General features: G+C 40.4%; 1 protein-coding gene across 1 annotated transcript in view; it reads left to right on the top strand.

Annotated features, from left to right (window-relative positions):
* Positions 1-1,941: 1,941 nt before the first annotated feature.
* Positions 1,942-26,858, top strand: part of STAB2 (stabilin 2) — a 75,179-nt gene continuing 50,262 nt past the window's right edge. The window contains exons 1-18 of the mRNA XM_053942565.1: positions 1,942-2,025; positions 4,213-4,346; positions 5,245-5,360; positions 9,305-9,390; positions 10,210-10,279; positions 12,070-12,165; positions 12,334-12,459; positions 13,904-14,100; positions 14,929-15,062; positions 19,070-19,203; positions 20,741-20,823; positions 21,486-21,635; positions 22,923-23,066; positions 23,860-23,922; positions 24,015-24,134; positions 24,768-24,821; positions 25,508-25,588; positions 26,544-26,693. Of these exons, the coding sequence (XP_053798540.1) occupies positions 1,942-2,025; positions 4,213-4,346; positions 5,245-5,360; positions 9,305-9,390; positions 10,210-10,279; positions 12,070-12,165; positions 12,334-12,459; positions 13,904-14,100; positions 14,929-15,062; positions 19,070-19,203; positions 20,741-20,823; positions 21,486-21,635; positions 22,923-23,066; positions 23,860-23,922; positions 24,015-24,134; positions 24,768-24,821; positions 25,508-25,588; positions 26,544-26,693 (2,022 nt within the window). The remainder of the gene's footprint in view (positions 2,026-4,212; positions 4,347-5,244; positions 5,361-9,304; positions 9,391-10,209; positions 10,280-12,069; positions 12,166-12,333; positions 12,460-13,903; positions 14,101-14,928; positions 15,063-19,069; positions 19,204-20,740; positions 20,824-21,485; positions 21,636-22,922; positions 23,067-23,859; positions 23,923-24,014; positions 24,135-24,767; positions 24,822-25,507; positions 25,589-26,543; positions 26,694-26,858) is intronic.

Below are 26,858 nucleotides of genomic sequence, written 5' to 3'. Positions count from 1 at the left end.
CCCACCCTGTGTGCCAGATGACCTTTTAGCCTGAATTTCTGCCCAAAGTGGGGCAGGAGCCAGCCAGGTAGCATTGTAGTCAGAGCCTGGCACAGTCTGCAAGCTCCATGAAGAAGGAAATGCCCATCAGCAACAGGAGGAAAGGGTGGCTGGTCCCTCTGGAGCAAGGAAAGCAGTCACCGCAGCAGCTGGTGAGGAGGCCATGCTCTGATGAGAAGGGAGAGGAAGGAAAGGGGAAAAGAGTTTACTTCACACGAATGCCTATACAAGAGGCAAGAGCAGATAACAAGAGAGCTGATGCTGTTACTTTTTATCTCAGCCTACAGGACAGGAAAGGGACGTGCTTGATTTACAGCTCCTTTCACCACTGCGCTGCCCGAAGTGGTAACAGGCAAGAGACCCAGCCGACCTCAAACTGCTGAAGGAGCTGTCAGCTCCTGCCAGCACCCACACAGGGACCAGGCAGACCAGGTGGCACAGACGCTGCCCAGACAGCCACTCTGCCCACACTCCCACAAGGCGCTCCTGCAGAAGTGGGAGGGTGAATTTTACTCCCAAATATCCCACAAAGAATGGAATTTGGGCATGGGACATCACCACTCAGAAGAGGAGATCCTCCAGAATTCTGCTTTTTGAGCCATCCCTTCCACCAGGCCAGACTGTACACTGTATGAAAAGCCAAAGTAATGTGAAACCTTGACCTCAGAAAGAAGAAACAGCCCTTCTTAGGAACGTACCTACTGTCAAGCATGTCCATCACAGCCCTGGCTGCTACCATGTCTGCATAAGCAAGCAATGATTTACTTCCCTCATCATATAGAGAAAGGAACAGGATCTGATGAGTGCACAGGAAACACCTTGCCCTGCCATCCCAGTGATTTTGCAGAGTTCTTTTAGAGCATATCACAAAAGTAGATGGATTTGTACATTATGTTGTATGTTTATCACCACTCAGTTCTTTAGGAAAACCACACAGATTTAAAGATAGGGTGTTATGAAGCACAGCTTTGTATTAAGGCACCCTTAAGGAGCACCTTCTAATGACAGAAAAAAATTCTAAGGTTGGGGAACCAGGCAAATGTGACAAACCGGAAGGAGCCACATTATTTGAGACATAAGAGAACCTGCACAAGACTGACCAGAGCAGTGGCAAAGATCAGCACTAGAAATTAGCTGAAAAACTCTGAGAACAAAGAAATAGTCTTGCTTTTGATATATCCAAATGGCAAAATCAAAATGCTTTTGGCAAATCTGAATATTCATCTCTCCCAAACAATACAGATGAGTCAATTTTCCTCTGCTTCGCTCCAGAAAATCAGTCAAAATGATTTAACAAAAATAGCAAAAAGGGAGAAAATTATGCCCCTTTTTATCTAGCTAACCAAATCTGGAAGAGGTTCTTTTGGCCACCTGAGATAAAATCCATAGTATTTCTCCCAGAACCATATTGGGGTGACCTATCCTTATGTTACAAGGGCTGATAAGCCAACTCCAAGAGATCCTTTATTCTCCCTTAGATCTGTTAAATAACTAATATTAAGAAGTCCAGTAGCTATTCCAGCCCCCTATCCATGCTCACCTAAAAGAAGAAATCATCTTCTGTCCTAACAGTTTAGTGTCCTTGGTTTTGTACTGTCAACAGCTCCAGAGAGAGGAATAAATGATGGGAGCCCTGTCAGGATATCCTGTCATTCAGTGAGGGAGGCTTTATTCAGCTTTCCAGTGCAAGCTTTCAGCAAATACCCTGCATTTTGGAACCTGTCCTGCCTGGGCAAGCTCTGCATGCCTTATGCTTCACTCATTTACCTTGGGGAAGACAAGAGTCCTGTTAAAAGTATTTGCCCGAGAATGCAGAAGAAACAGCACCTCTAACAATCATTTCATGTAAAAATTTGAATTTTCAGGAGTGGACGGCTCTGAAAGAAAAAAGTCCAATTCACAATGGAAAAAAGTCCAGGGTTTTTATTCTTTTCTGCTTTTTTGGTTGCAATGAAACTATGTTTGACATCACAAGTCCAAGATGAGGTAAGAAACAGCTTTTTACATAATGGATTACTGTCTGTATTACTCTGTGTTATAGAGAGACCAGTTACCATTTACTGTATCTTGTGGCAGAAAAACCCACTTTAACAGTCACTGGGTGCAGATGACCATGAATTATAACCTGAGAGTTCCGTAATTCAGTCCTCTGAAATAACAGAAATGCATCTGTTTATTCTGTTTAAGAATTTGGCTCAAATGATATAGCATGAGTACACTGAAAAAGTCTCTAAAATTGGCATATGTGGCAAAAGACTGTAAATGATGCATTTATCAAAAGAAACTGATTGGGATTTCTGGTAAGTCAGAAGATGAAAGCAGAAATTTTTCTATAGTGAAAATTATCTGTTCCTATTAAATAAAAGGAGGAAAAGCTATTTTAGACAGGTAAGGGATAAAAATCAAAGGAATTGAGCTATGTAAAGTAATAACACAAAGTTATAAACATAATTAAAGAATTTGTAGACCTTTGGGGAAGTGGTGCATTTGTCATGTACAAATACCGTGAATCTGGAATTTCACAACATCTGTTTTCACTACCCTTGTAGAGAGGCAGAACAGATTTAGAAGAGGAAACAAAAAGGCAGAGAGGAATTAAAAGGGGGAAAAGAAAGACACTCAGGTTGCTACTGTTGTTGGTTGGTTGCAGTTTTTAAATGGAAACATACATTGAAATGTACAACAAGTACTGGGAAATATGTTTTTCTTTAAAAAAAAAGACTAAAAGAAGAGACACTAAAAGAAGAGACTGAAAAGTCAACTTTCTTCCATTTTCTCTAAAAACAAAAAGGGAAAATGAGGAACTAGGAGAAAGTGGAAATAATGTTACCATTCCAAAACAAATAGTGTTTTACAGCTGGTTGTAGAGAAAGGGCATAGGTTATTTTTAAATTTTTCCTTTTCAAAAACACTCTGTGAATTTTATTGCTCCAAAAATGAAATTTTGTGGAGTGTCTTTTTGATGACAACCAAATTTATTTTCAAGCTGTATCCACATTATACCCACATCTGGGAAAAGGTCACATTTTTATTTCAAAGACACCTGAAAAGCATCTACACAACAAAAAGTTTTCACTACCCAACTATTTCAATGTTACCTGGACCAGATTTCAACAGTGCACTTATGAAGGCTAAAATTTGACAACTAAATAGATGTTGAAATGTGCTTGCATGTGGGTGGTGGCAATCACATAAAATGGCTCAGAGGTTATGAAGCTAAATCTCCTTATCAGTGTCTGTGATACATCCTCACCAACTTAGCTGCTGAAATGTCCAGCTGTCAAGGGGAGAAACTGCTGAGTGAGGGCTTAATCCAGGACCACCATGGGACACGTAGAAATCCTGCCCGAGGTGCCAGGGTACTCACCCAGACCAGCTGTGAGATTCTACAGAGGCTGCAGCATCCCATGAGTGCCCAGAAGGTCCAGGACTCTCTGGACTGCACAGGGTTATGCTGCTGGTTTTTAAAAACCATACTCTGAATTAGGTAATTTCTCACCATTTGTGAATGAGGAACTTACTTCTACAAATACCAATAAGAAAGAAGATAAAGCCAACATTAGATGCAGTTCAGCAAAGACTTACTGCTTAAAAATAGACACAAAAACAGGTTTAAAAAAAAAAAAAAAAAACAAACAGGGCTGCTCTTCTTAGAGTTCTCTGGTGGGGTCAGGCCCAAAACCTCCACCAGCTCTGAATGCAAAGCAAGATGCCATTCTTTGCCACCAAGTTGAAAACTCCAGCCATAGCCCTTTAAATCATTATGGTGGCACTGATTTAATTTTGCCTCCTCCACACCTTGTTTAATTTTGCCTTAGAGTGGGGAAGGCACTTGTCAGCAGCTTTGGAATGAACACTCTGTAGGCTGATGCTGTCTCTGTAACTTGGCTTTTAAGTTTGACAAACTTAGCTTTTGTTGATAAAGTGCTCTTAGGAAAAAATAGTACACTTAGAAGGATTTATCCTGCAGTGGTTGGACATATTTTGTGCAGACAAAGCTCCTGCACAGCACTAGTATATATGGTCTATTACCTAGTTTAGCCCCAAAACAAGGAGCTCCTGCTGAGCAGAAAAGAGCGGTGAGAACAAAGCTGAGTTAAACTTGTCATTTTTCAGCAATGTCATTTGGAGTAGTGTTTTTCCTTCTTGTTAATTTTTCTGCTCCTATTGCAGGTGAAGAAGCAATGTGATCAAAAGCTGCTCATTAGAATGAAAACCAAATGTGTACCTTGCTCTTTAAACCTTGACACCCAGTGCCCTGCTGGTTACACCAAAATTACCAACGGGACTGGGACACCAGACTGCAGGTATCTCCTCTGCCTTTTCTCATGAATATTGTTCTCCACATCAAAATACACAACAAAAAATCTCTAGTCTATGCAATTTTCTTATGGAACATTTACCATTGGCTTGACCAACTCCAGAACTCAAGCTGCATTCAGAGTATTTGATGCTTGAAGTTAAGAGCAAGTGATATAAGAGGAAAATAAACATTGCTATTGATGGTCTAACATTTTCTCTTTAATAGAATCATAGAGTCTCTTCTACATTTATTCTGCATTCTTGATATGAATGATACAAAAATATATTATAAATGTATATGCTATATTTAGGTGTTAATCTTATATATCATATAAATAAAGTATTTTTCACACTTCTAGATCAGGGTGTTGTGGAAGTGAAGGGCAGGAAGAGATATCTCAAAACCAATTTGACATCTTGCCATTCTGATTGGAAAAAAATCCCAGTGTTTTAGAGAAAATGTAACTACTTTAAGTAGTTACATTTAGTAATGTTACATTTAGTAATGTTACATTTAGTAATGTTAGTATTTTGAGTATTACATTTAGTAATGTTAGTATTTTGAGTATTACATTTAGTAATGTTAGTATTTTGAGCTTACTTAGCATTTAAAGAACCTTGAAGTTAAGCAGTTTTTAAAATACTGTTTCAAATCAAAACTTAGAGAAATGTGCTGTATTTAGGCTGGGAAGATAAATACACTGCTCAAAAGAAACAGCTCCAAGGACCTTTTTAGACCTTGACGTTCAATGTATGGTTAACAAACAAGAAAAAAAGTAGATCAATACAACCATGCTCAAAGTTCTCTTGCCTGACACTGAAAGAAGAACAACTTTAAAATTTCATTTTCCCCTACAGGAGGCTTTTAAGTACTTTAAAGCAGCTCTAACTTTTTCTCCACAGGTATTACCTAGAAATTAAAACACACACACTTTCTTTTCCGGGCTGTCGGCACCGTTGTATAAAGGAATTTGAACAACCTGAGTGCTGCCAGGGACACTGGGGCCCAGACTGCATGGGTAAGTTGCTTTGGGATTTATTTTCATATAGAATTTGAACAGAAATAAAGCAGCAACTTTTCTTCTTTTCAGAAACTATTGCTGTGAGTAGTTTGCTCCTCAGAGCTTGTTATAAAAGTAGAAATAAATAGCAGTTTTCAGCTAAAATTTAAGGGATTTGAAGAAAAACAGGTATTCAAATTTTCATTTACAAAGAAAAATTCATAGAAAAATGTAAAGAGCCTCAGAAAATCTCCTAGATTTTGAGATTTTCAAAACAAATCATTGCAGTCAACGCCTGCAAAATTATTTTGTTCAGGAGGACCACCAAAATGGATTTTAAAAATTAAGATTTTCAAACCAAAAATTAAATGTTTTATTTTAGGTCAAAACCACCTTTATCTGCATCTGAAATATTTCCAAATATTTTAATTCTTGATTTTGTGATGCAGGGAGGATCTTTTCTTTTAGCTCAACTTGAAACTGTTTCTTTAACTGCCTGTGAATGCTGCAGGCCATTACTGAAGCAAGGGAATCAGGAGTGCCTCCCCTCCTGCTGCCCCTTCTCTCAGGAAAAGCTTTTCAGCATCTCCACAAATGCATCAAATATCAGACTACCATGATGGGCATCCAGACCCACAGAGGAAGTTTCCCTGCCCAGCCAGAGCGTTTCCCCCTTTAGTTAATGGCCTCAAGGTCTGTTTCAATGTCTGTGAAGTCCTTTGTCCACAAAACAGATTTTTAAAAAATTATAATTTTAGCCCAAGCTATTATTTAAACACGAGTCATTTATCTACTAGAGGAAAGCAGTCAAACTGCAGCTCATGACAACTTCAAGAGAAAAGCCGGGCAAAGAGCTGAGTGTACAGCATGTGGTCATGTCTTCTAAAGAGAGTGATTTGTGTGGTGCTTCAACCTCCCCACCTCCAAATGCAGCCCAAGAGCTCATCCTCCCATTATCAGGGTGCTCTGGGCAGCCACACAACGGGCATCAGTATTTCTGGAGAGGGGCAGGGTCCCCTGCCTGAGTCAGAGCCCTGCCTGCACCACTGTGTGAAGGAGGCTGCCAAGGCAAGGAAGCCCTCTCTTCCTTTGGACAAACTTCCTGACCCCAAAAAGCAAAGAATCAAGGTCTCAGCATTGTTTCTGCTTTCATTTGGAGGGAAAAAAAAAATATCTCTACATTATCACAACCTCTGTAATAGAATACGGCACAAGTTGAAATATTTGGAGGAAAGACTGTCCTTCCTGAGGCTGGACAAAAATCCCTGACTAGGGGTTTGCTTTACATTCATCATCTGATGGCAAGGACAAAATTAGGTCTTAAATAGCACTCTGACTTCCTTAAATGATAGCACATGCTGAAACACACAGTGTGAATGCAAGATCTTTTGTCCCCTTCCCTCCCCACGAAGCACACCAAGCCATCCAGCTGCACACCAATCCCTCTGTAAAAAGCCACAAAGTCAAAAGAGAAAAGCACAGGATCAGAAAAGGTCCAGGGGGAAAGAGCAGAACATTTCAACACTGCCAATATCATCCAGCCACAGGCACTACAGCTGGGGGAGCTCAGGTGCAGCAGGAGCTGCTTCCTACCCCTGCACAGGTTCCCATTCTGGGCAAATATTTCCATGGCTCCTAAGAAAATCCTGGGTACCAACTGAAAGGTGTATGGCATGACCAACTGAATAGAAAGGCCTGTAAGAATAAAGGAGGGGGAATGTTAAAAGAAAAAATAAAGACTAAGAGGACAGATACTAAATTTAATGCTATCAAATTATATGGTTCAAAATACTTCTTTTCGAGTACTACGCACTGATTCAGCCTCACAGGGAGTCAGGTGAAGACAAGTATTTTAAGAGGGTCTATTTGATAACACTTAGAAAGTGCTGAATTTAAGTCCATGAAGGGAAAAAATGCTGATAGATTTAGATTCTTTTGGCCTAGATTCAAAGATTTGGCCTTCACACTCTGACAGCTGTTAAGAGATAAGCAAGAGCATCTCTTTCTTACTGATTTTCAAAAAGCATCCTCAATAAAAGCAAAGGTCCGGCATCTCCCCAGGGTGGCAGCAGGTGACTGTGCCAGCACTGCTCCAGTGTCCCAGCACTGTCTCCTGTGGCCCTGCTGGTTGCAGGAAGTCCTTTATCTGCCTGGCCAAATTGTTCAACAATATGGTAATTTACCCCACTTCTGATAAAGCTGTCCCTTGGTGCTGGTATCAAAACAAGAGACAAGATGTAGTGAAGACAAGGAGTGCAATGAATACCAATGGCAAAAAATAAAACCTGCTTTGTCAACAATTTTAAAGTAACTTTTCATAGGAATTACACCATAAACTCTGAGTTTTCTCTATCCTTACACATTCAATAAAAATATCGGTGCAAATAAATTTTTTTCCCATTCTGTGCAAATATTAAACACTTGCCATGAATCTTTAAGATTTAGGTGTCATACGGTAGCCAGAAAACAAGATTCACTAAAAGCCACTTTAAGTATTAAAGGATATGTATTTATTACTTTCCCTCATTTGTAGTTATTTAACCAAAATTCTTAAAACATAGTATTATTTCAGCAAGTATGAGATAAACAGCACTTAAATTTTCATCTTTAAATTTATTGGTTTTCCAAAAGAAGCTTACACAGATGCAATAGACCTGAGACTGCATTAATGAATAAATTAAGAAATGTTAACAACTGATATAAAGCCATCGCTTTCAGTGGAATTAAGTGTACACATATGCACATCCACTTATTTCCTCATCACTCTGTCCAAATCAAATTCATTTTTACTAAAACTTCCACATGACCTAAATACTCTAAGTCAATATTAACTTAGGCAGGGAGAGCATAAGTCCAGTGCTGCCCACCTCCACCCACACACAAACTCTGAGACCCTTTATAAGTAATAAATCCACTAGTAAGGTACAGCAGAGTACCTGTGATGCCAGTAGGAGTTTGATACATTTAGGTACCACCTGCATCAAAATTATGGTACCTAATGGGAGTTCTAATTACAGGAAGGAAAGGCTTATGGAATAGAGCTAATACATCATTTCCAAGGAGGGGCAGGACAACTGTGAAAAATAAGGGTATCCCTATAGGAGAGAAAACCTGACATGATGATCTGACTAAAAACCACTGTAATATACATTTCTTTTCCTGTAGGCAATCTTTCAGTAAAGATTTGAATCTTGAAAACATTCAGACAAAAGAGTTAGACTATTTTTATTAGAAATATGGTGATTTTTTCTTATCTCTTGCTGGCTGGGGTTTTTCTTCAGACAGTCTCACCTTCTTTACTACTGCCTGTAACCATGGTTTTAGCAGCAGAGACACTGAAGAGCATAACACACCTTTGGTACACAAGTTTGATTAGTGACCACAGCCCTTTGGACAGCATTTGGCTGTGAAATATTTAGATACTTCAATTTCCAAGATCATTTGAATCAATTATTACAGACTTGTGAAGGTAACAGGGAAAAGGGAAAATTTCCCACGTAAAGAAAATGCCATTTTGGGGGGGGGGGGGTGGGGGGCAAGGCTTAACTTAGCATCAAATAAAATCCTGAGAGCAAATTATCAACACACTGAGAGTTATATCACCACACATGAGTGCTCAGGCAAGCTCCCCTTGTACCAGAAAAGCCAACAGCTTAGGGTGTGGCAGACAGAGGTGGATCAGCAGGAACAAAACCATATGGTACTTTAGAATAAGAGAATTCATTTTTGTTCAATCATTTGACTACAGTCACTAGCCTAAGTTCCCAGACAAGAGAGGGTGATGGTCTCTGCTGATGCTGAGATTCCAGCGAAGGGATTCAGGCAGCTGCAAAACAGCAGCTGTCCCCCAAAGACCCTGTTTGGCCCAAAACCCTGCAGCTGCCAAGGTGGTCACCTGCAGCACAGGGGGAGCACAAGGGTCACAGCAAGGTGACTGATGGCTCAAACATTGTCATTTCCAGCATGTCCAGGAGGAGCTGCATCACCATGCAACGGGAGAGGACGCTGCTCACAGGGCATAGCTGGGAATGGAACATGCACTTGTCAGGTACGTCTTTTCTTTTAAATGAAAAACAAATACAACAATAGCATGTAAGCTGTCCTAAGGAGTCATGTATGTTCTACTCTATAAATACATTTAAAGGAAAGTATTCCAGAAACAGCAGTGTTGATCAGCTTGGAGTTCATTTTTTGCTTGGATTGCATTAATCTTTACACTACTATTTCTCCAGACTTAAGCGTGTTCGGGTGGAATTATTAAGAAGTTCTTTCACCTTGCCTTCCTGAGACAAGTGTTTTGAGTTCCTCTGTTTTTTAAATTGTGCTATTACTTGTGACTTTTTTGCCCTAAATAAATAAGTATTTTTACATGGGGCTATACTCTCCATACATTGTTCCTTCACAGAGAGTGCAACTTGTAGTGCTTCACCTCAGGCAAATAGATTTTTAATAAACAATTAATTTTTTACCTTTTTTACCTTCCCCTTTACTGATTCATCCTTACTTTACATCAAAAATACTCTTCTGGGGATATATGAAAAAGAGACAGAGATAGAAGCAGCCAGAAAATACAACCCAACAATTGTAAGCCTAATTTGGACATTAGGCTTGATTATTGTACTTCATTGTTACCTTGAACACCTCAGAACATCTGATTTGAAGATCTACAAATTATTTTTTAAAAAGATGTGGGGGCAAGATTGCTCAAAAGACAATGTTTTCTAGATTGTGGTACCTATTGATTGAAACTGTTGTGTTATTTTCTTTTGGCAGCAAAAGATGCTGTTTCCAGCCTTCTAAGCATATGTCTATCTGTATGGAGATAGATAAGAAACTTAAGTTTTGATTTCCATTGTGTCATTCACAGAAAGGATTTGGTGGGACAGCCTGTGAAAAATGTGCTGAAGACAATTTATTTGGTCCTGACTGCACATCAGGTAAATTTGAACTTGCTTTATTTGATTAGGGAAGAGAGTGAAAGCTGTATTTAGACTCCAAGAAATCACAGTGAAATGGGGAGAGGGCCCAAAGAGTTCCCAGTAAGAGCTGCTGTCTGTCTCAGAGAACACAGCAGGGAAAGGAAAGAGAGCTCTTTGCTCTGTTCTGTGCTAGGGAGATATACAGTTCCGTCAAAAGTGTGAAAAATAGTGTGTTTACTTTAGTTTTGGGGCTTGTGTGATTGATGAATTGACTGATTAGCCATACATCTATCAGAAGTAGAAGTCTGAAGGAGCAATTAAAGCTGTGTAAACCTTTTAAAATGTTTATGTATCACAAGTGTATATATGCACAGAACATTTTCCACTTTTGCCAGCTTCTTCATGGTCTCTACTATTTTACCTTCCTGACCCTTGCTGAAAATTACACTGAAAAACCAGAAAACTGCCTGAAAAAAATTTTTATAACAGTCTTGTTCTTAAGTAGCAATAGTTGCTTATCTCAAAGTAAAATGCCTGTTCTTCCCTCAAGATCTACATAATATTACTTTTTAGGAGTCTCAAATGGTCTCAGTTTAAACAATTTCTGTCAACCCTTCTACACTAGTCCTATATCACTGCTGGCTCAAAGACTTTTTTTCTACCAGCTGTCCACTGGATGCCAGTGTTGATACATAGAAATGTAACTGAGCTAGCATTTTCATGAAAATAGGGTACTTGAATGAATTTAATATCATAAATGTAATTATTTTCCAAGAAGTTACTGGAGGATTCAATTACATATTAATTTAGGCAATATTTTACACTTCAGCTATCAGATATTTGAGCTCCTCCAACTGTTCTAAAATAAATAAAATATAAGCAATGTTCATTTGTGGCTAACTGCTTTTCAGCAATACCTTAGATATTCCTGGTTTTTATATTATGACTATTAACATAGGTAGGAAGTTATTAGTTAATTAATTAGTGCAGGTAATTTGCATGAACACAAGCTATGTTTTTAAGGGGAAGAGGATATGCTACATCACTGCAGCTTAAACATGAAGTCAGCAATACAATTCTGTACCTCTTTTGGACTTTTCCAAGTGTAACTCTAAATGGCCTTTTAAAAAAGCATCATTGCCATAATTCAAACAGTTATAACTATAAAGCTTTTGCACAATACTTAAGGCTTCAAAAATTATTTTTAAAGGATCTCTTAGTTGCCTGGACTGTGAATGCAGCATCCAGTGTGCATATTGTCATTGGGTTTATAACCAGAATATAACCAAAAATGAGAGACTATAGGAAGAGAGAAGTCTGAGACCCTTACAGTGATTAATTATCTTTTTAACTAAACAAATTCTGTTTAGAGAGGGAAAAAAAAAGTCATAAAACTCGTCTCTTCTTAAGGTTCTTAAGGTTCTTGAAAAATAGAGAGTTGAAAAAAACCAAGCAATAGGTTAACCATTACTAAAGAGGTCTATGTTTCACTTTATATCCAATTTTGGCTCCATATTGTTTGTCAAATATTTCAAGTTTTATAGCATTAGCAACAAGTCAGTTTGGTGCTTACAGTGTGTGTTCTGCAGATTTTCAGACCCCAGGCTCTTAACAGCCTTCAAAAATTCAGGTGTTATTTACTGACATGTGCAACTGCAAGCACTGATCGCCTCACCTATAAATTCAGGCACTCGGGTCAGAGCTTGCTTAGGCCAAAGCTGCTGGCTAGGACACACCTTGCTATGAGTAACCACTGGCTTTCCAAACACCATCCTTGTTCAGAAAAGCAAATCCATTTCTCCCTGTAGCTTGCGACTGCGTTCATGGAGTGTGCAACAGTGGAATCGCAGGGGATGGAAGCTGCACTTGTTTGTCTGGATACAAAGGGCTCCACTGTGATCAGCGTAAGTAGCATCTTCCATAAGAAATGTATTCCACAGCTGTGATTCAGGTGGAATTGGTGAGGATGAATTGGTCTCAGGTTAGTCATGCAAGAGCAACCAAACACAAGCTGAACCTCAAAGCCTGAGAGCGTGCAGGCACAGCTTAATCTGTCCCCTTCTGTCCCTCAGCCATAGCTGAGTGCGAGGCGCTGCGGTGCCCTGCAAACTCCAGGTGTGCTGCCTCAGGTGAGGATGGAACACAGCTGCAATGCACGTGTCTGCCCAGCTTCCAGGGGGACAGTACACGATGTGAACGTGAGTAATTTCTATGTCTGCCCCAGTTCTTTAAATGCACCACCATTAGTGTTATAGCTCAGATATGGAACATGCTTTTGAGCCACATCTCACCATCTGATTTTTCCTTGGGTTCATATCCCAAAGCACAAACTAGATTCCTTCAGGATGAAACAAAATCCTAAAATGTGCTTCAGAAGCCCATCCATCCAATTGCTAACAAATTACAGTTCATGCAATCAGACTAAAGCTAGTCAACTCCCTTGAAACACATAAGGTGGGTACTGGGTCGTCAGTGCTTACAAATCCACCGCTGTCATATCCCTCTGCTTGGTACAGCTCAGCATCATAGCTTGCTTCCATAACAACAGCAACCAAGGGCTTATATTTATTCAGCATCCATGATGTGGCAGCTCAGTTCCATCAGCAAGCACAAACTCTACAGGCAAGTAAGGTTCATTTTAGTTTTACTGTTTTTCATGAAACAAAGCTAATAGCATCTCAGCTAGAGGTAAACTCTACCTTAGAGGTGTCTTTATAGACTCAACTTGCCATTGAATACCCAAATCAACCGTCTAAGAGTCCAGATTTTCTTTTCCCTACTCGCTTTATGTCTTATGGTACCAGTCCTTCTTTCTAGACCAATTGCAACAAAACAAAGAATATTGTTTAATCTGATGCTGGAAGCACAATTTAAAGAGGCTGTCTCAGATCAGTCCCAGCTGGGGGGAAATCAAGGGAGGAAAAGAGGAGAAAACAGTGAGAAGCACTGTTTTTTAGGCGTGTCAAGGGCATGCCTTCTTCTAGGTAGTATGTGTGCTTAACCATAACCTAACCTGGACACAAAGGTGTGAGAAGATGCTCTCCAGGCACTGCTTGATTTTGAAAAAGAACAAGAAATGCTAATACCTCAAAAAAAAATGGTTCATGGAAATAATTAGTGAGCTTCTAGTGCCATCCTGAAAGCAGAAGAGTGTGGGATACTAAAGCACTTGCTGGACAGTTTTCCATACAGCTGAACCGATGACATTATATTGTTTAACTACAGGAAAAAAACAGCAAAGGCCTATTGTACTGAGAAATATTTTCCAACTGATCTAACATGTGCTTGAAACTTGCACAGACCTCATACCTCCCACCTGACCTTCCCTAGTTAAAATCCACCAGAGAACAAGGAAATAGTTGTGATATTTTAATGAGCACGTTACATGCTTTAATCTGTTTATAACTCTATTTGCCAAGTTAAGAGATCATTTCTGCTCAAAAGCAAACAGTTGGTTGCTATGTTAGCATAAACACATTCCTCCCTTCCATCTCCACATGGCCACAACACTTCAGACTTGGCTGTTATGAAAAGTTTAGTCTGCCCAGGCTTTGTTTGGCATGGAGGTACTCTGGTGAACCCTCATCTTCAATTTTAGATCTGTGGGCAATGATTTATTTACTTCACTTCTTTTTTCACAAGCTATCAACCCGTGTTCCAAAAAGGTCTGTGATCCTAATGCTGACTGCGTTTACCTCGGGCCAAACCAGCACAAATGCACCTGTGGAGAAGGTTACACAGGGGATGGTCAAATCTGCCTGCCCATAGACCCTTGTCAGGTAGCACATGGGAGCTGCCCTGCACAGTCCAGCATTTGCATCTATGATGGTCCAGGAAAGGTCAGTGTAACTGCCCAAGAAGAAATAATGCTTTATCTCCAAAAAGAACCCATGAGGGTATGGAAACAACTCCCAGGGAAATCAAATGCTATGCCTAGCTTTACCATAAGCCCTGCTGTTGACCAGGAGGGAGTCCTTTTAGCTCCCCTCTGAAAATAGGAATGGCAATACTGTTGTTTTTTCTGGCACTATTTTGGCTCTCCATTTTGGGGAGGCAATCCCCAAAATGGAGGCATTGAAATAAATTTCTCCCAGTTTAATTTTGTGTCTCTTACACAGGGGACTTGTAGGACCAGCAGGGTCCTTATACTGGTACCACATATACATGTCTAAATTTAGTTTATTTAGGAAAGAAGCAATCTAAGTCTTTGAAAACAATCAATGAACAGCACTTTATCGAGACTGTATATTATTCATAATGTTGGGAACTGTCTCCAATTTCTGTGTGTAAAACTTGCACAATCAAAAAAAGCAATACTTCAAAAGGTCTGGTTTGATTGGACACCCTGAAGGGCCAAAAAGGGACTTGATTGCCAGTTCTTGGCCTAAAATTCTTGGTTTAAAATTCTCAGTATCCAGGGTTCCAACACTTGATCATTCAAGGTTCTTTTGCAGTTCATGGTCATGTCTCAGTGAAGGTGTCCTTCCTTCACACACACAGCTGAAACACAGGCTGGTGTGTACAAATAGAAGCTTTATATTTGTGTCTGAACTCACCAGGTGATTAACTAAGACACTGTGTTCAAGCCCTAGTTCCAGAAATTATGCTGAAATCCACAATTTGTGCACAACTAATTTTCTCTCCCCTCTCACATCCTTCTGATTTAGTCCCACTGTGAATGCAAGGAGCATTATACCAACTTTGTACCTGGGAAAGGCTGCAGCCTGATGGACAACTGTGAAACAAACAACACCTGCCACAAAAAGGCCAAATGCTTAACAGTTGCACCAGGACAGATTGCGTGAGTCTTTTTGCTTACAGAACTTTCCCACAGTTTCTCCCTCCTTTCCTAGTAAATTGGTTACTAAAACAAATCCTGTGGAGGGACACCTCCTGAAGTTATCTTTAATGGCTTCTTTATCAAGGACAAATCACAAGATTTAATGGGGTTCGGGTCAGCCAATTAACACAGTGATAGATTTCATCGGGCCATTTGCTAATACCTATTAAGTTTTATTTTTAAAGCACTCAGAGGTCATTTCTACACTAGTAAATAAAAGGGACCAAAACCTCTTTTCTCTTCCTCAGGGCAAGCAGCATTGTCTGTCTCACAGCTAAAGTCTCTTCCAAAACAGAGTAACTGCCTCTTGGCAGCAATCCCTGGCACATTCTCTCCCTTCAACTGTGCCTGGGCACTGCAAGGGAAAATGCTCCTTGGTGTGGGCCAGAAACACGCCAGGCAGCATGCTGAAAATTAATCAGCTTTAATTATGGGATAGCACTGGAGCAGTGCTTCTTCTGAGTATACTAATACAGATTCAACCAGGGAATCTGCCCCCCAGACTGTGAAAGCAACACCAACCCCAGAAGATTCCTTAAAACCTCAAGTCAAGCAGGTGGGAAACTGCAAAACCTCTGGCAGATTTGGCTTTTCCTGTACAGAAATATGCTACATGGATGTCAGTAAAAAGGCACAGATGGCCCTAAACTCTACAAAGCTCTCTTAAAGCACAGATTTTGGCTAATGTGTTTCTATAGCCCAGTGATGGCAGGTACTGGGTTAAAGAGCTGTGCCTGAAATATCAATTTTTGGGAGCTGAGAGCTAGAACATGAAGGACAATATAGACCATTCATTGTAAGATGGGAACAAATTATCACCTAGATCCACAGATAGAAAGCATTTGCTCAGGAGAGTATTCTCATGGCCAGTCCTTGTGTCATCGTGCAGCTTCCCCTGGCAGGGTAATACCAGCATCACTTCTGCATCAGCTATTGTGCATTCCAAACAAATTTATATAAAATATCCCCTGGGTCTCTTCTACAGCATAGTGTGCTACTCAAACTGCTTACTACAGACTCACACAACACTTAGGATAGAGTACTACCATACTGCAGAGCAGCAGCTGGAATTTTGAAATGAAATTCCAAATCAGGAGCTTTTTTTCCCTAATTAGTCACTGTTTCACCACTGTAAAACAATTTTTTGAAAGCTGAGAAAGTTTTGAGAATCTTAGAATGAGAAAATTAAAAATGTATTACTAGGGATGGAAAAGAACAATAAAAATTCACTGCACATCATTCATTTAATGATATTTAATGGCAAAAAAAGTACAGAAGAATGGAGTGGGATTGAAATAAAACTTGAGCTAAGGAAAATCCATTTATGAAAGAGATACTTTAAAAAGAAAAGCATTAATTTGTAAATGTGGGCACAAAAAATAGGTTCTGGTAAGTGACAGACGGTATTTTGGCTGCATCTCAGATTTTAAATGTATTTTGGGAGGGCTTTTTTGGTTTTGTTTGTTTTCTAAAACACAGAGCTATAACAGAGGCCACAAAACTGCATTGTTTCCTTTCTATTTTTGTTTTGGTCTGGTTTTTTTAAGGATACAGTTGTGCTATTAGCTTTCCTCACACAGTCAGTTCTACTTTCTCCAGAACCAAATTATTTGTACAGGAATAAATCTCTCATACAGGCAGAGATGTAAAAAACTCAAACATTTGATTTGTGAATATAACACAGCAACCTCCTCAAAAATCACAATTGCCTTTGTCTTATGTTCCCACATAGATTTTTCCTGAATGAGTGCTGACACTTTCTCTGGTGCTGCTTCAGCACAGTAATCCTGTTCAGCCTTGCCCAGGAGCTATGAAGCTCCAACCAGTCCAGAATTACACTGCATATAGATCATAACCTCTCTGGTTTCCAAGGAGAGCTACTGTCAGTTAAACTCTATTATTTTCTCTTAATGCCACTCTTATTTTTCCTCTAGGTCTTCAATGTAGAAATTAATAGCTTCATAAACCAAAACTCTTTTATAGAGGGTTTTGGTAAAACAGAGACAGAAAACTGAGCTTCCCTCTTCCAGAGAGAGTGAGTTTTTCTTCCCTGAGTAAGCTGAAGTGGTGACAGTTCCCATCTTTTCCAGTCCTGCTGGTCCTCCCCATGCCCAGGCACAGAAAGTCAATTCCTTCAGCAGAAGGAGTGAGGAAGCACACAGATTGAAGGGTTCAATTCCATGCAATAGGTGCTAATCTGTAATTGCTCAATGCTTTCCTTTGGCACATAAATCGAAAGTATGTTACTTGGAAGCTCACTCAGTTATGAGCAATATTGTCCTCAGGACAGAAGTTTCAAACTATGCAGGCATTTCTGCAGTTCACTGTGCCCCCAAAAATTATAGCCAAAGTAAACACCTGCTTCTTTATGAACATTGGGTGAAAAATAGAGGAGAGCTTTATTTTGAAACCTGGATCTGATTTGTGCCATATTTCAAAGGTAGTTCCTTTTTTCTACTTTGCTATTTCTCAGCTCCTTTGAAGCCTCAGTTGTTTTCTTCTCTGTTCAGAAGTGGAAGGGAGCTGCCTACAGCAATTCAGCAATATTTGCTCCACCAGAAAAATATTTTACCTACAGCAATTCAGCAATATTTGCCCCACCAGAAAAAATTGATCAGCTCCCAAGGAGCAGCTGTTCCTCTCTCCCAGCTGTAAACCCTTCACCCAGGCTCTACAATCATGCTCTCTCTGCTCAAGGTATCCCCTTAGAAAGAAGTGGATTCACCCTCAGAATAGCATCCTAAAAATTTAGGTTGCTTTTAGACTGCCCTTTTTACCCAGGATCAGAGTCAAAGCATGAGACTCTTGGCCAAAATCTCTACAATCCTCTGAGCCTGTATGCAGCTCCCCAGATTGCAGGGACCTGGGGAGACTTCCCAATAATATTGCTCTCACTAGAGAAACAGCTGCAGCAGAGACCAGACATGGGAAAAAGGAGAGGATCTGGCATCTGGCTGATACTACTGTGGGGTGTTAGTGGCAGGTGTGTGTTTTTAACAACCAGCACATGCAAATGAGTAATTACAGAAAGGGCATCTTTTGCTGATGGGAAGTAATGTTCCTTTTCTAGTGATGCCATTAGGAAAAAATATCCAGAGAGATGAACCATTGTGGATAGAGTTTATATGAATATTGAACATGCTGCAGACTTAATTGGGAAGGGTACTATTAAGTCCAGTGTCTGTCTGTCCATCTCATGGGCACTGTGACCTGAGTCTGCTTTAGACATCCAGAGTACAGGGTCAGGCATGCATCACTGGCACCTCCCACAGGCTGGAGAGCCCAGGAGACAGACAGGGTGTTACATATGAGATGCTATTTCCAGAAGAGGGACAGCAGCAACACAGACATCTAAAAAAGCACGAGATTTTGTGACGCAGCAGAAAATAAAGATAATGTTAAAAGTACAAGTATTTATGCCCAAAATGGTGGCATTTCTTAAAGGGCAGGGTAACAAACCACCACTTTGCTTTGTTGAAAGGAAAAAGTTTTTCTACAAAACCAATGCAGCTATTCCAAGGACTGATGAGCTGCTATCACCTCTCTTATCTACCATTAATCCTGCCAAATCCCATGTCCTGAGTGAGCTCTTCACAAAACAGGCTCCCTGCTGCAAGAGTCCCACCTGACACATTTATGCTCTGCTCTCTCCTCACCCACAGACAGGGTAGGTTCAGTGGATTTCTGGGCTCCAGCAGCCACAACATCTTGGGACCAGAGGCTGCACATAGCCTCTATTCAAAGGTCCTACAAGACAGACAGTGCTGTCTCCTGGCCCGGCTAACAAGAGCCCACAAGGCAAGCAGCCATCAGGCTGCCCCACACACTGACACACTTCACAGCATGCAGAAGCAGAGAATTAACTACAGTGTACTGGTGCTTCCTGAAAATGCCTTCAGAGGAGCAATGGGTAACACCTGGTGCCAGTTTATTGAGAGCCACAGCTAAAATCCCAATCCCTTTCACAGGTGCACGTGCCAGGGGGGCTCTGTGGGGAATGGGTTTGTGTGCTATGGGAACATCATGGAGCGCCTCCAAGAGCTGAATGCAGAAGTGGGAGGACAGTGGCAGGGCAAGCTGACATCCAGCCTCTTGCTCATGGGTGAGTAACTGCACACAAGCAGAGCCCAGGGGGCTGATCCTGCCTTGTCTTCCCCCCACATGCCCTGCTACAGGAAAGTGCCACCCACAGCATGACACAGCACACATGCTACCCACTGCACAGGCCCTCAGACTGTCTAAAGCCGCTCTGCTCCTCACACCATGAATGCAGACTGCAAGAACTTCCAGGCAGAAGTGCTAAACACATTCCACAACCCCTCACACATCATTTAACATCACCTGTGGGTTTCACCCTATATTGTAACAAGTGGGATTACTCCACTTCTTCCCCCTGCCCCACTGTTTTGGAAAAATGAGATTTGGTCTGGAATGACACATACTAGTCTATCAAAAACACTGGCATTCCCAGTTACCTAGTAAACTGAACAACCTAACAGCCTTCATCATCTTCTCTATGGTCAAAAATTTGAGCTATGAACAAACACTGCTAGAATTGAGCTGGATCTTTGACCTAAACTTGTAAATGTGGAAAAAAAGATCCTTCTGTTTAATATAATTTGCTCAGTCCCACTGAGCCCAGCAATTAAAATAAAGACCATTAATTCCTCAACAGAAGGAATAAGAATCCCCCATAGCTGCCAAGGTCAAAACCTGGCAGTGACTTTCATACTCAGTGCTGAAGATCAATATCCATTGCCTCAGCACTGAGACTTCAGCTGCAGTTTCTCTATGAATTTCTCCTCACGTGTCTGAAAAGTGCCCAGCATGCTGAGTTAACAACAACCCAGATTTCATGTTCTTTGGTTAAGTTTTGGACATAAATATGATCTACTTGCCAGAAGCTACAAAGACACATTAACCACACAGGTTAACTTACAATATCTTCACTCCACATTAATGTCCTTCAAAAACTAAGAATTTATAGATGTTTTATAGGACAGCATATTAATTTTGAGATACATCCTCTTTACAATATACCTGTAACAACTGTAAAGATTTTTTTCAATTCTGATTTTATACCTCTAGAAAAAGAGCTAAATATCAGAAATATTTAATGCCTTCAGCTGCAGAACCAGTGGTCTCTCATGCTGCTGTCTTGGATACAGAAGTAGCCTCTGGGTAGTAAATTAATTCTAATTAACTTTCAGTGCATCTAGTTTTGATTACCTGTCATGTTTTTGCTGATATTTGCAATATCAGCAGGTTATCAGCAGCATATTTCTCACCCCATAGAGACTGAATTGATTTAAATCAGAAGGCTGTCTTCCTGTAAGGACACATCTCCAAAGAAACTGCTGGTTTTACGTCCTTGCTCCTGCCTGCATGCCACAGAATCCAGGCTGCCAGAAGCATCCTGAATGTTTTGCCTCATGTTGTGTCAAATATGCAGCAGCACCTGGATTTCACATCCCATCTGTCTCTCATCTTTTAATGGCTTGTACTTTAGAATCTTAAATTAATATTTAATAATCAGATACTACTATTACTTATTCTCCCTTCACAGCTTTGCACAGTCCCTTTCACAAATGAGGTTTTCAATAGGCATTTAAACTTTTTTTGTTCCCTCTTCTCATAAGAAAATACCTATGAATGGCAGCTGAGCACTCTGGGACCATTTACTGTGCTTGTACCAACAAACAAGGGACTCAAAGCTACAAATGTAAGTAAACAAGAGAAAAGGTTTCACATCAGGGAGATTCAGCTTCTGCAGAAATCTCATCTGTGCTGTAAGTGTTATGACTCAGCAGATATAAATAATTTGCTCTAGTACACTTCCAGTCACATACATCTAGGGCCACAGACTGCATTTTTCCCACTTGAAAGAAAAAATAATTTGGTGAGTTAGGGTAGAACACTGTCACACCTCAAACAAAGTTTTGGATTGCCTTACATGACTATGCTCAAAGTCTTTTCACTTAGTTGAGCCAGCGGTTGAACTAAGATGTGAATTGTCAGCAATGAGGCCTGCAGGTCACCTTTTACATAAGGGGGTTAAAAAAATAATGGCTTTAGTGGAAAAAAAAAAAAAAAACAACAAAAAAAAAAAGAGATACTGAGACGTAAGTAGCACTTTCTACTGACATCAGGACAATTATTGAGGCACCTGATGCTCATGCAGGGACATAAGAGTACAGTGTGAGCTGAACCAAAACCAAGAGAGGGCTTCACTTTTTTCAGACTCCACTACCTCACTTCAGGGTAAAATATGTAATTTCATAGTATAACAACTGAAGAGAGCAAAAAAGCATTCACCATGATTTTTTTTTTTTTTTCTAGATAAAGTCTGCATTAAAATAAATCTCTGTTCCTCTGCTTTTCTAGGTAAAGGAGCTTCTGAAAAATAAACAGAAAGCCCAGTACTTTGTTAAACTCCATATTATTGCAGGTCAACTAAACACCAGTAGCTTGAATAATGCTAATGTAATATATACTTTGACTGGCAAGTCAGGAGAGATGTCAAAGGGAGAAAAGGTAAGTGGCCTTTCAGCCTCCCACAGCAAGGATGGTGCTCTCTGTTCCCTCCACGAGAAGCAGGAAAACTCTTTCTGCAGGGAGACATCAGGGTGAAGATAACTGTTGGATTAGGAAAAACCACAGCCATGGCCACGTACTACAAGGAGTTCAAGTCAAACTTGAAACCTCACTGGCATCAAAGTTCCCACTAAAGCCAGCAAAAAATATTACCTTTAGTCATGTATCAGCACTGAGTGACTTGGCAGACTAATGCAGACTGGTCTAAAATGTTTGCTAAAATGAAGTTATCCTAAATCTGCAAGTATGACCAACAGAGCTGGGGGGGCAGGGAGGGGTGTTAAGAGAGCCCAGGTAAAGTAAGAGGTGGCAGGGGGAGAAAGAAACACAGAGTTTATGCTGGAAATCTGTGAACACTGCTCACATGGAGCAAGCACTGGCTGAGCTGCAGATCCCACCTGAGCATCAGCAGCCTTGGAACAAGGCAGCAGATGGAAGTCTCAGCAGAGAGAGAACACAGGGCAATTAAGCATGGGAAATACAAAGCAAAGTTCAGCATTAGCCCAGATTATCCAATGTCAGTAAACATCAGAGCAGTCTGGTCCCACAGTTTAAAAAACTTGTTCTCTGTGGATGATACACTAGATTTTATAGTCTGGAATTATTGTTCTTGGTCCATTATGTGTCTCTTGATGGATTGGGTCTATGTGAAGGCTGAAATCAAGTACTTCTCATGTTTTGCAGTAGAACAGTGGCATCTGAGCAGAGATATCTATTTTGTATGTTCAGTGAGTACACACTCCATTTGTAACAGGAAAATATCCTTGCTGTCTGAGCCCTGTTTGTTTCCTGAAGGCTTCAGTACAGTGCAGAATCAGCAACAGTTTGTTGTTTTAAATATACACCGAATATAAGGAAATGGGTTAGAGTCCCATAAAATTATAGGAGCTGACCTTTCCAGTACAACAATATTTTAAATCGTTTCCTGGCAGATTTTTATTGCTAGCAGTCACCACAACACTATCAGGTACACTGAATTCCCCTCTGGGCCTGTCTCTCTTTCTCTTCTGAATTTTGCTGTTCTGAAGCAAAAGAACATGGTCCTGATCCAAAGGAATTTTTTTCCATTTCCTTGATATGCAGTGGAAGCAATCTTTAGCCTCCCCAGATTTAAATTGTTTAGGTGTTGGCAACAGGAAGGGGTCTTAGAGTACATTCAACCTGTGTACACACTCTGCTGTCATTTCATAATAAAGAATTCACTATCCTTTGCCTGGCTTCTTTCAGGATAATCAATTAAGGATTAGAATCCAAGGAGGAAGGGGGAAAGGAAAAATTTTGCAGGGAGATATTGCTGCTTCCAATGGAATTTTGCACATTATTGACAAAGCCATGGACAACGTGGAGCCAACATTTGAGAGCAGCAGAGAGGTGAGCCATAAGTTGTAGACATGCAATGTCAAACTTTCTTTTAAAATAGTTTCACATAAGGTGAATGTGAAGGAGGATGACAGGGGGATGACAGAAATTAAACAAACTCTACTGAGCCATTGCACATCAGCTCACAGAAGCAATATTCAAAGTGAAAGGTAATGACACAGTTTCCACAGAAAACAGGCATTCACCCTGCTGCCAAGCTGGACCATGGAGGGTTTGGATGTTCTCACTGCACCTGAGGGGTCTCTTGGAAAATTGGCAGTCATGATCAGTGAATTTCACTGAATGTCAGAATCGCACACTAAAAGGAGGGCCATCTGTACAGATACCAGACAAGACTTGTATTCAAAGTTTCAATTCCTCCCCCCAAAAGGCTAATATTAAAAAAAAAAAATGTGATTTTAAATGCTTTGGCTTTTTGGTGCCCAGCTTATCATGCTTGCTTAAAAGTTCTCTTCCTTTTGTTGCATTTTTTGAATATTTTATTTCTCTACCTTTTTTTTACTGGGGATGAAGAGATAAACCTTTCCCCACACACACAGAGCTGTGTTTCCTGTGACCACCCAGTATTTCAGCACAATAACAAAATCTAACTATAGACCAGCATAGCACCAGGAAAAAAGTGCTGCCATCTCAGCCATTTCCAAGCACCACCAGCCCCCCCAGATGAAATGTATTCAATCTGTAACAACTAAAAGTCACACAGTAAGTCAAGAAATATCTCATAACAACTGGCACTTATTTCATATTCCCAACTAAAACAAATCTTACTTTTATCCTATTTCAGAAAACTATAATGTCAGTGCTTCAGGCTAATGGAAGATACAGCCAATTTACATCTTTGATAGAGGTAAGGATCCAGAAAAGCAATTACATAAGGCTACTTTCAGATGTTCTTCAACATTAATATGTAAATTCACTTTTATTTTTAAACCAAAACAGAAAACTGGCCTAGGAATGGATTTACAGCAGGACAACCAGCCTTACACAGTTTTTGTTCCAAGTAACAAGGCTCTGAGTAATATGAAAGCTGAGGTTCTGGATTACCTGCTTTCTGCAGAGGTACAGTCTTTCTATAAGGCAAATTGTTCTCAGACAGCAGATAGACAGGAGATTCATACATACATTGTCCAGTGATCATCTAAATTAGCTCCTATCATCAAGGTTGAAAGCCATCTCTAACAATTAAAGATCAAGACAACACCTAGAGAGGAAGAGGATCTGGAGTCTCCCATCACATATAGGGACGATGTTCCTCCACACCAGGCCCCCCCCAGTCCTCTGCTTTTGCCCAGACATCACAGCCTGGACAGACACAGCCCCAAAACCTCTCCTGGAATGCATCACCCTTGGTGGGAACAGTCAGGGGAAGCAGTTGCTACAAGGACCCCACTGGATAGGAGTCACTGCTGGGGGGTCCCAGGAGGTGGATATTGGTATCCTGTCCCCTGGACACATCCTGCCTGTCCCAAAACCAATACATGTCATAGAAGGCCCACATCAAAATAAAATGTGGTGTAGGGGTGAGGGCATGGAATGCCAGGGTGCCTGCCACAAGCTGAGCACCACCACTGACCCAGAGGTTTCTGGTGCCCCAGCCAGTGATGCTGTTCTCATCCCCATGTCCACTCAATGAACCAGAATGGCTTTCTGAGGCTGACTTTGGGCTAAAACAGCTTTTTTCTGCACTGGCAGGGTTCCTGGAAGCTGCTGGAGCTGGTCCGATATCACATTGTCTCCAACACTGAGGTGAGCACAGCTGCTTTGCCAGCCCAGAGTGCAGGAGCAAGAACCACTGTCATGGGGTATTGTCAGGAATGCAGGCACAGGTAGCAGGAAAAGGACTTACTGAAATCAAGCTATTTCTGAGCCTATTCTGTTAAAATCAGTCTTCTGTTTTTCAGAAAGAGGTGCTTTTTTCATCCTCTAAGCAAGCCCCCTGTTTTTCTTGGGGGGAAGTTCATCCCTACCCCTGGCTCTGTTGTGGGGAACGAAGGAAGGAAAGAAGTGGCTGTATCTTGAATGAAAGGCTCAGTTTATATAATCTGATGTGATCACTTCAGCACAGAGAGCAGGAACAGGAAGGAACATGAGAACCATGTGTACCTTCATGGAACCAGCACCACCACAATGGTCTATGGATGCAAACAGGGCTATTTTTAGAGAAGAGTATTAACTTTATTTAGACTGACTATTATAATTGGAAGAAAAATTAATATTCTTTTGAGCAATAAGGTCCTCACCTGCAGGAACCAGCAAGCTCAGTCATGATTTAATGGCACTCGCTTTGTTACACAAGCTGGTTCGTCAATGCAAGGCTGACCACATTGATAATCATTTTCTCACCCCAAAGAGAGTCTTTCTTGTGAAATATGTCTGGATTTGAAAAGATTAATGATATTACACTTGTCTCAACCAACTTACATTCATTTCAGCTAGAGGTTGCCAGCCTTGTCTCAATAGAGCACATCAGGACCATGGCAAAGCAGTTCATTCACTTTAACAGGACCAGCACTGTAAGTCACTGCCCTCACCTGTGAGCAGCTCACTCTGATCGAGGCAACTTTGCATGCAGGGGGAATAAAAAAGGGACAAGGGGAAGCATAAGCAGAGGAATTTCTTGCTACGATGAGGCAGAAATTTCAGCTTCTCATTTCCACCTACTGTTAGCACTAATATTATAAAGGATGCAGATATTGGTATACAAGGACAGCCATGTACACCTCAGAGCTAAAGATCAGGGGTTTTGTCCTTATGATTACCCACAGTCCAGGAATGATCCTCATTCATTCTCTGCCTTATTTTAAAAAAATCTATTTAAAATATTTAAAATCATTCTGTTTCATATTTTAGTAATTTTAAACACCTATCAGTGCACACAATAATATTCTTTTTCTCTCTGTAATATTACAGTCTCTGATCCTGATGTACCTAGTGAACATATTTTTAAAGTGTTAATTTGTCAGTATTTGTGCAAAAATAAACTGATCTGTTAGCTTCTTTCTCTTCTGGAGTAGAGATGCACCTATAAAAATTGTTGTAAGGGCAGAGCAGATGTAGGAGTAAATGCATAAAAAATACTTTTTTTTTCTCTCCTGTGAATTTGAAGAGATCCCAGATTTTCTGTCACTTTCCCCCTCCTCTGTCAGAGAGAACACCAAGGCATACTTAAACCCACTGAAATCAGTGCCTGAAGTCATCAGTAGTCTTCTTGTTTTGGCCAGTCTGTTATTCACCTGTTCCACAGGCTGATAGGGCAAATTCACAGAAAAACTTTAGACACCTCTGTTGAAGACCAGTATTCAAGAAAATACACAATATATGTGTGCTTCTTGCATAAACAAGCATAATAAAAGTTTGATAGCAAATTCAAAAGAAGTATGAGTAGAAAGTAATTTTAAACATTTAAAATTAAATCAAATTGATGAGCTAAAACCACTTCATTATTAATAATAATTTATTGTTTCATAGGGACAAGTCTTGGTGAGTGGAGAAAAAATGGAAGAAACAGATATTGTTGCAAAAAATGGTCGCATTTATATCCTTGAGGGCGTTCTCATCCCACCCACAATTGTTCCAATCCTACCACATTGGTGTGATGAGACAAGCCAGGTCACAAAGGTAAGAGAATCACAATGAATCTGTATCTCCAACTCTTCCATACAAGGCATTCCAGCTTCCTCTTCACTTTACTAACTTTCTCTGATATCATCCATTTGGAAGAGGTATTTTTGGAAATAAATAAATCAATGGCTACCAGCCTAGCAGTACTGCAAACAGGGAACT

Source organism: Vidua chalybeata, chromosome 5 (assembly GCF_026979565.1).
Source record: "Vidua chalybeata isolate OUT-0048 chromosome 5, bVidCha1 merged haplotype, whole genome shotgun sequence".
Lineage (NCBI taxonomy): Eukaryota > Metazoa > Chordata > Aves > Passeriformes > Viduidae > Vidua > Vidua chalybeata.
Note: the sequence above shows the minus strand (reverse complement) of the source record. Positions and strands in the feature narration are given on the sequence as shown.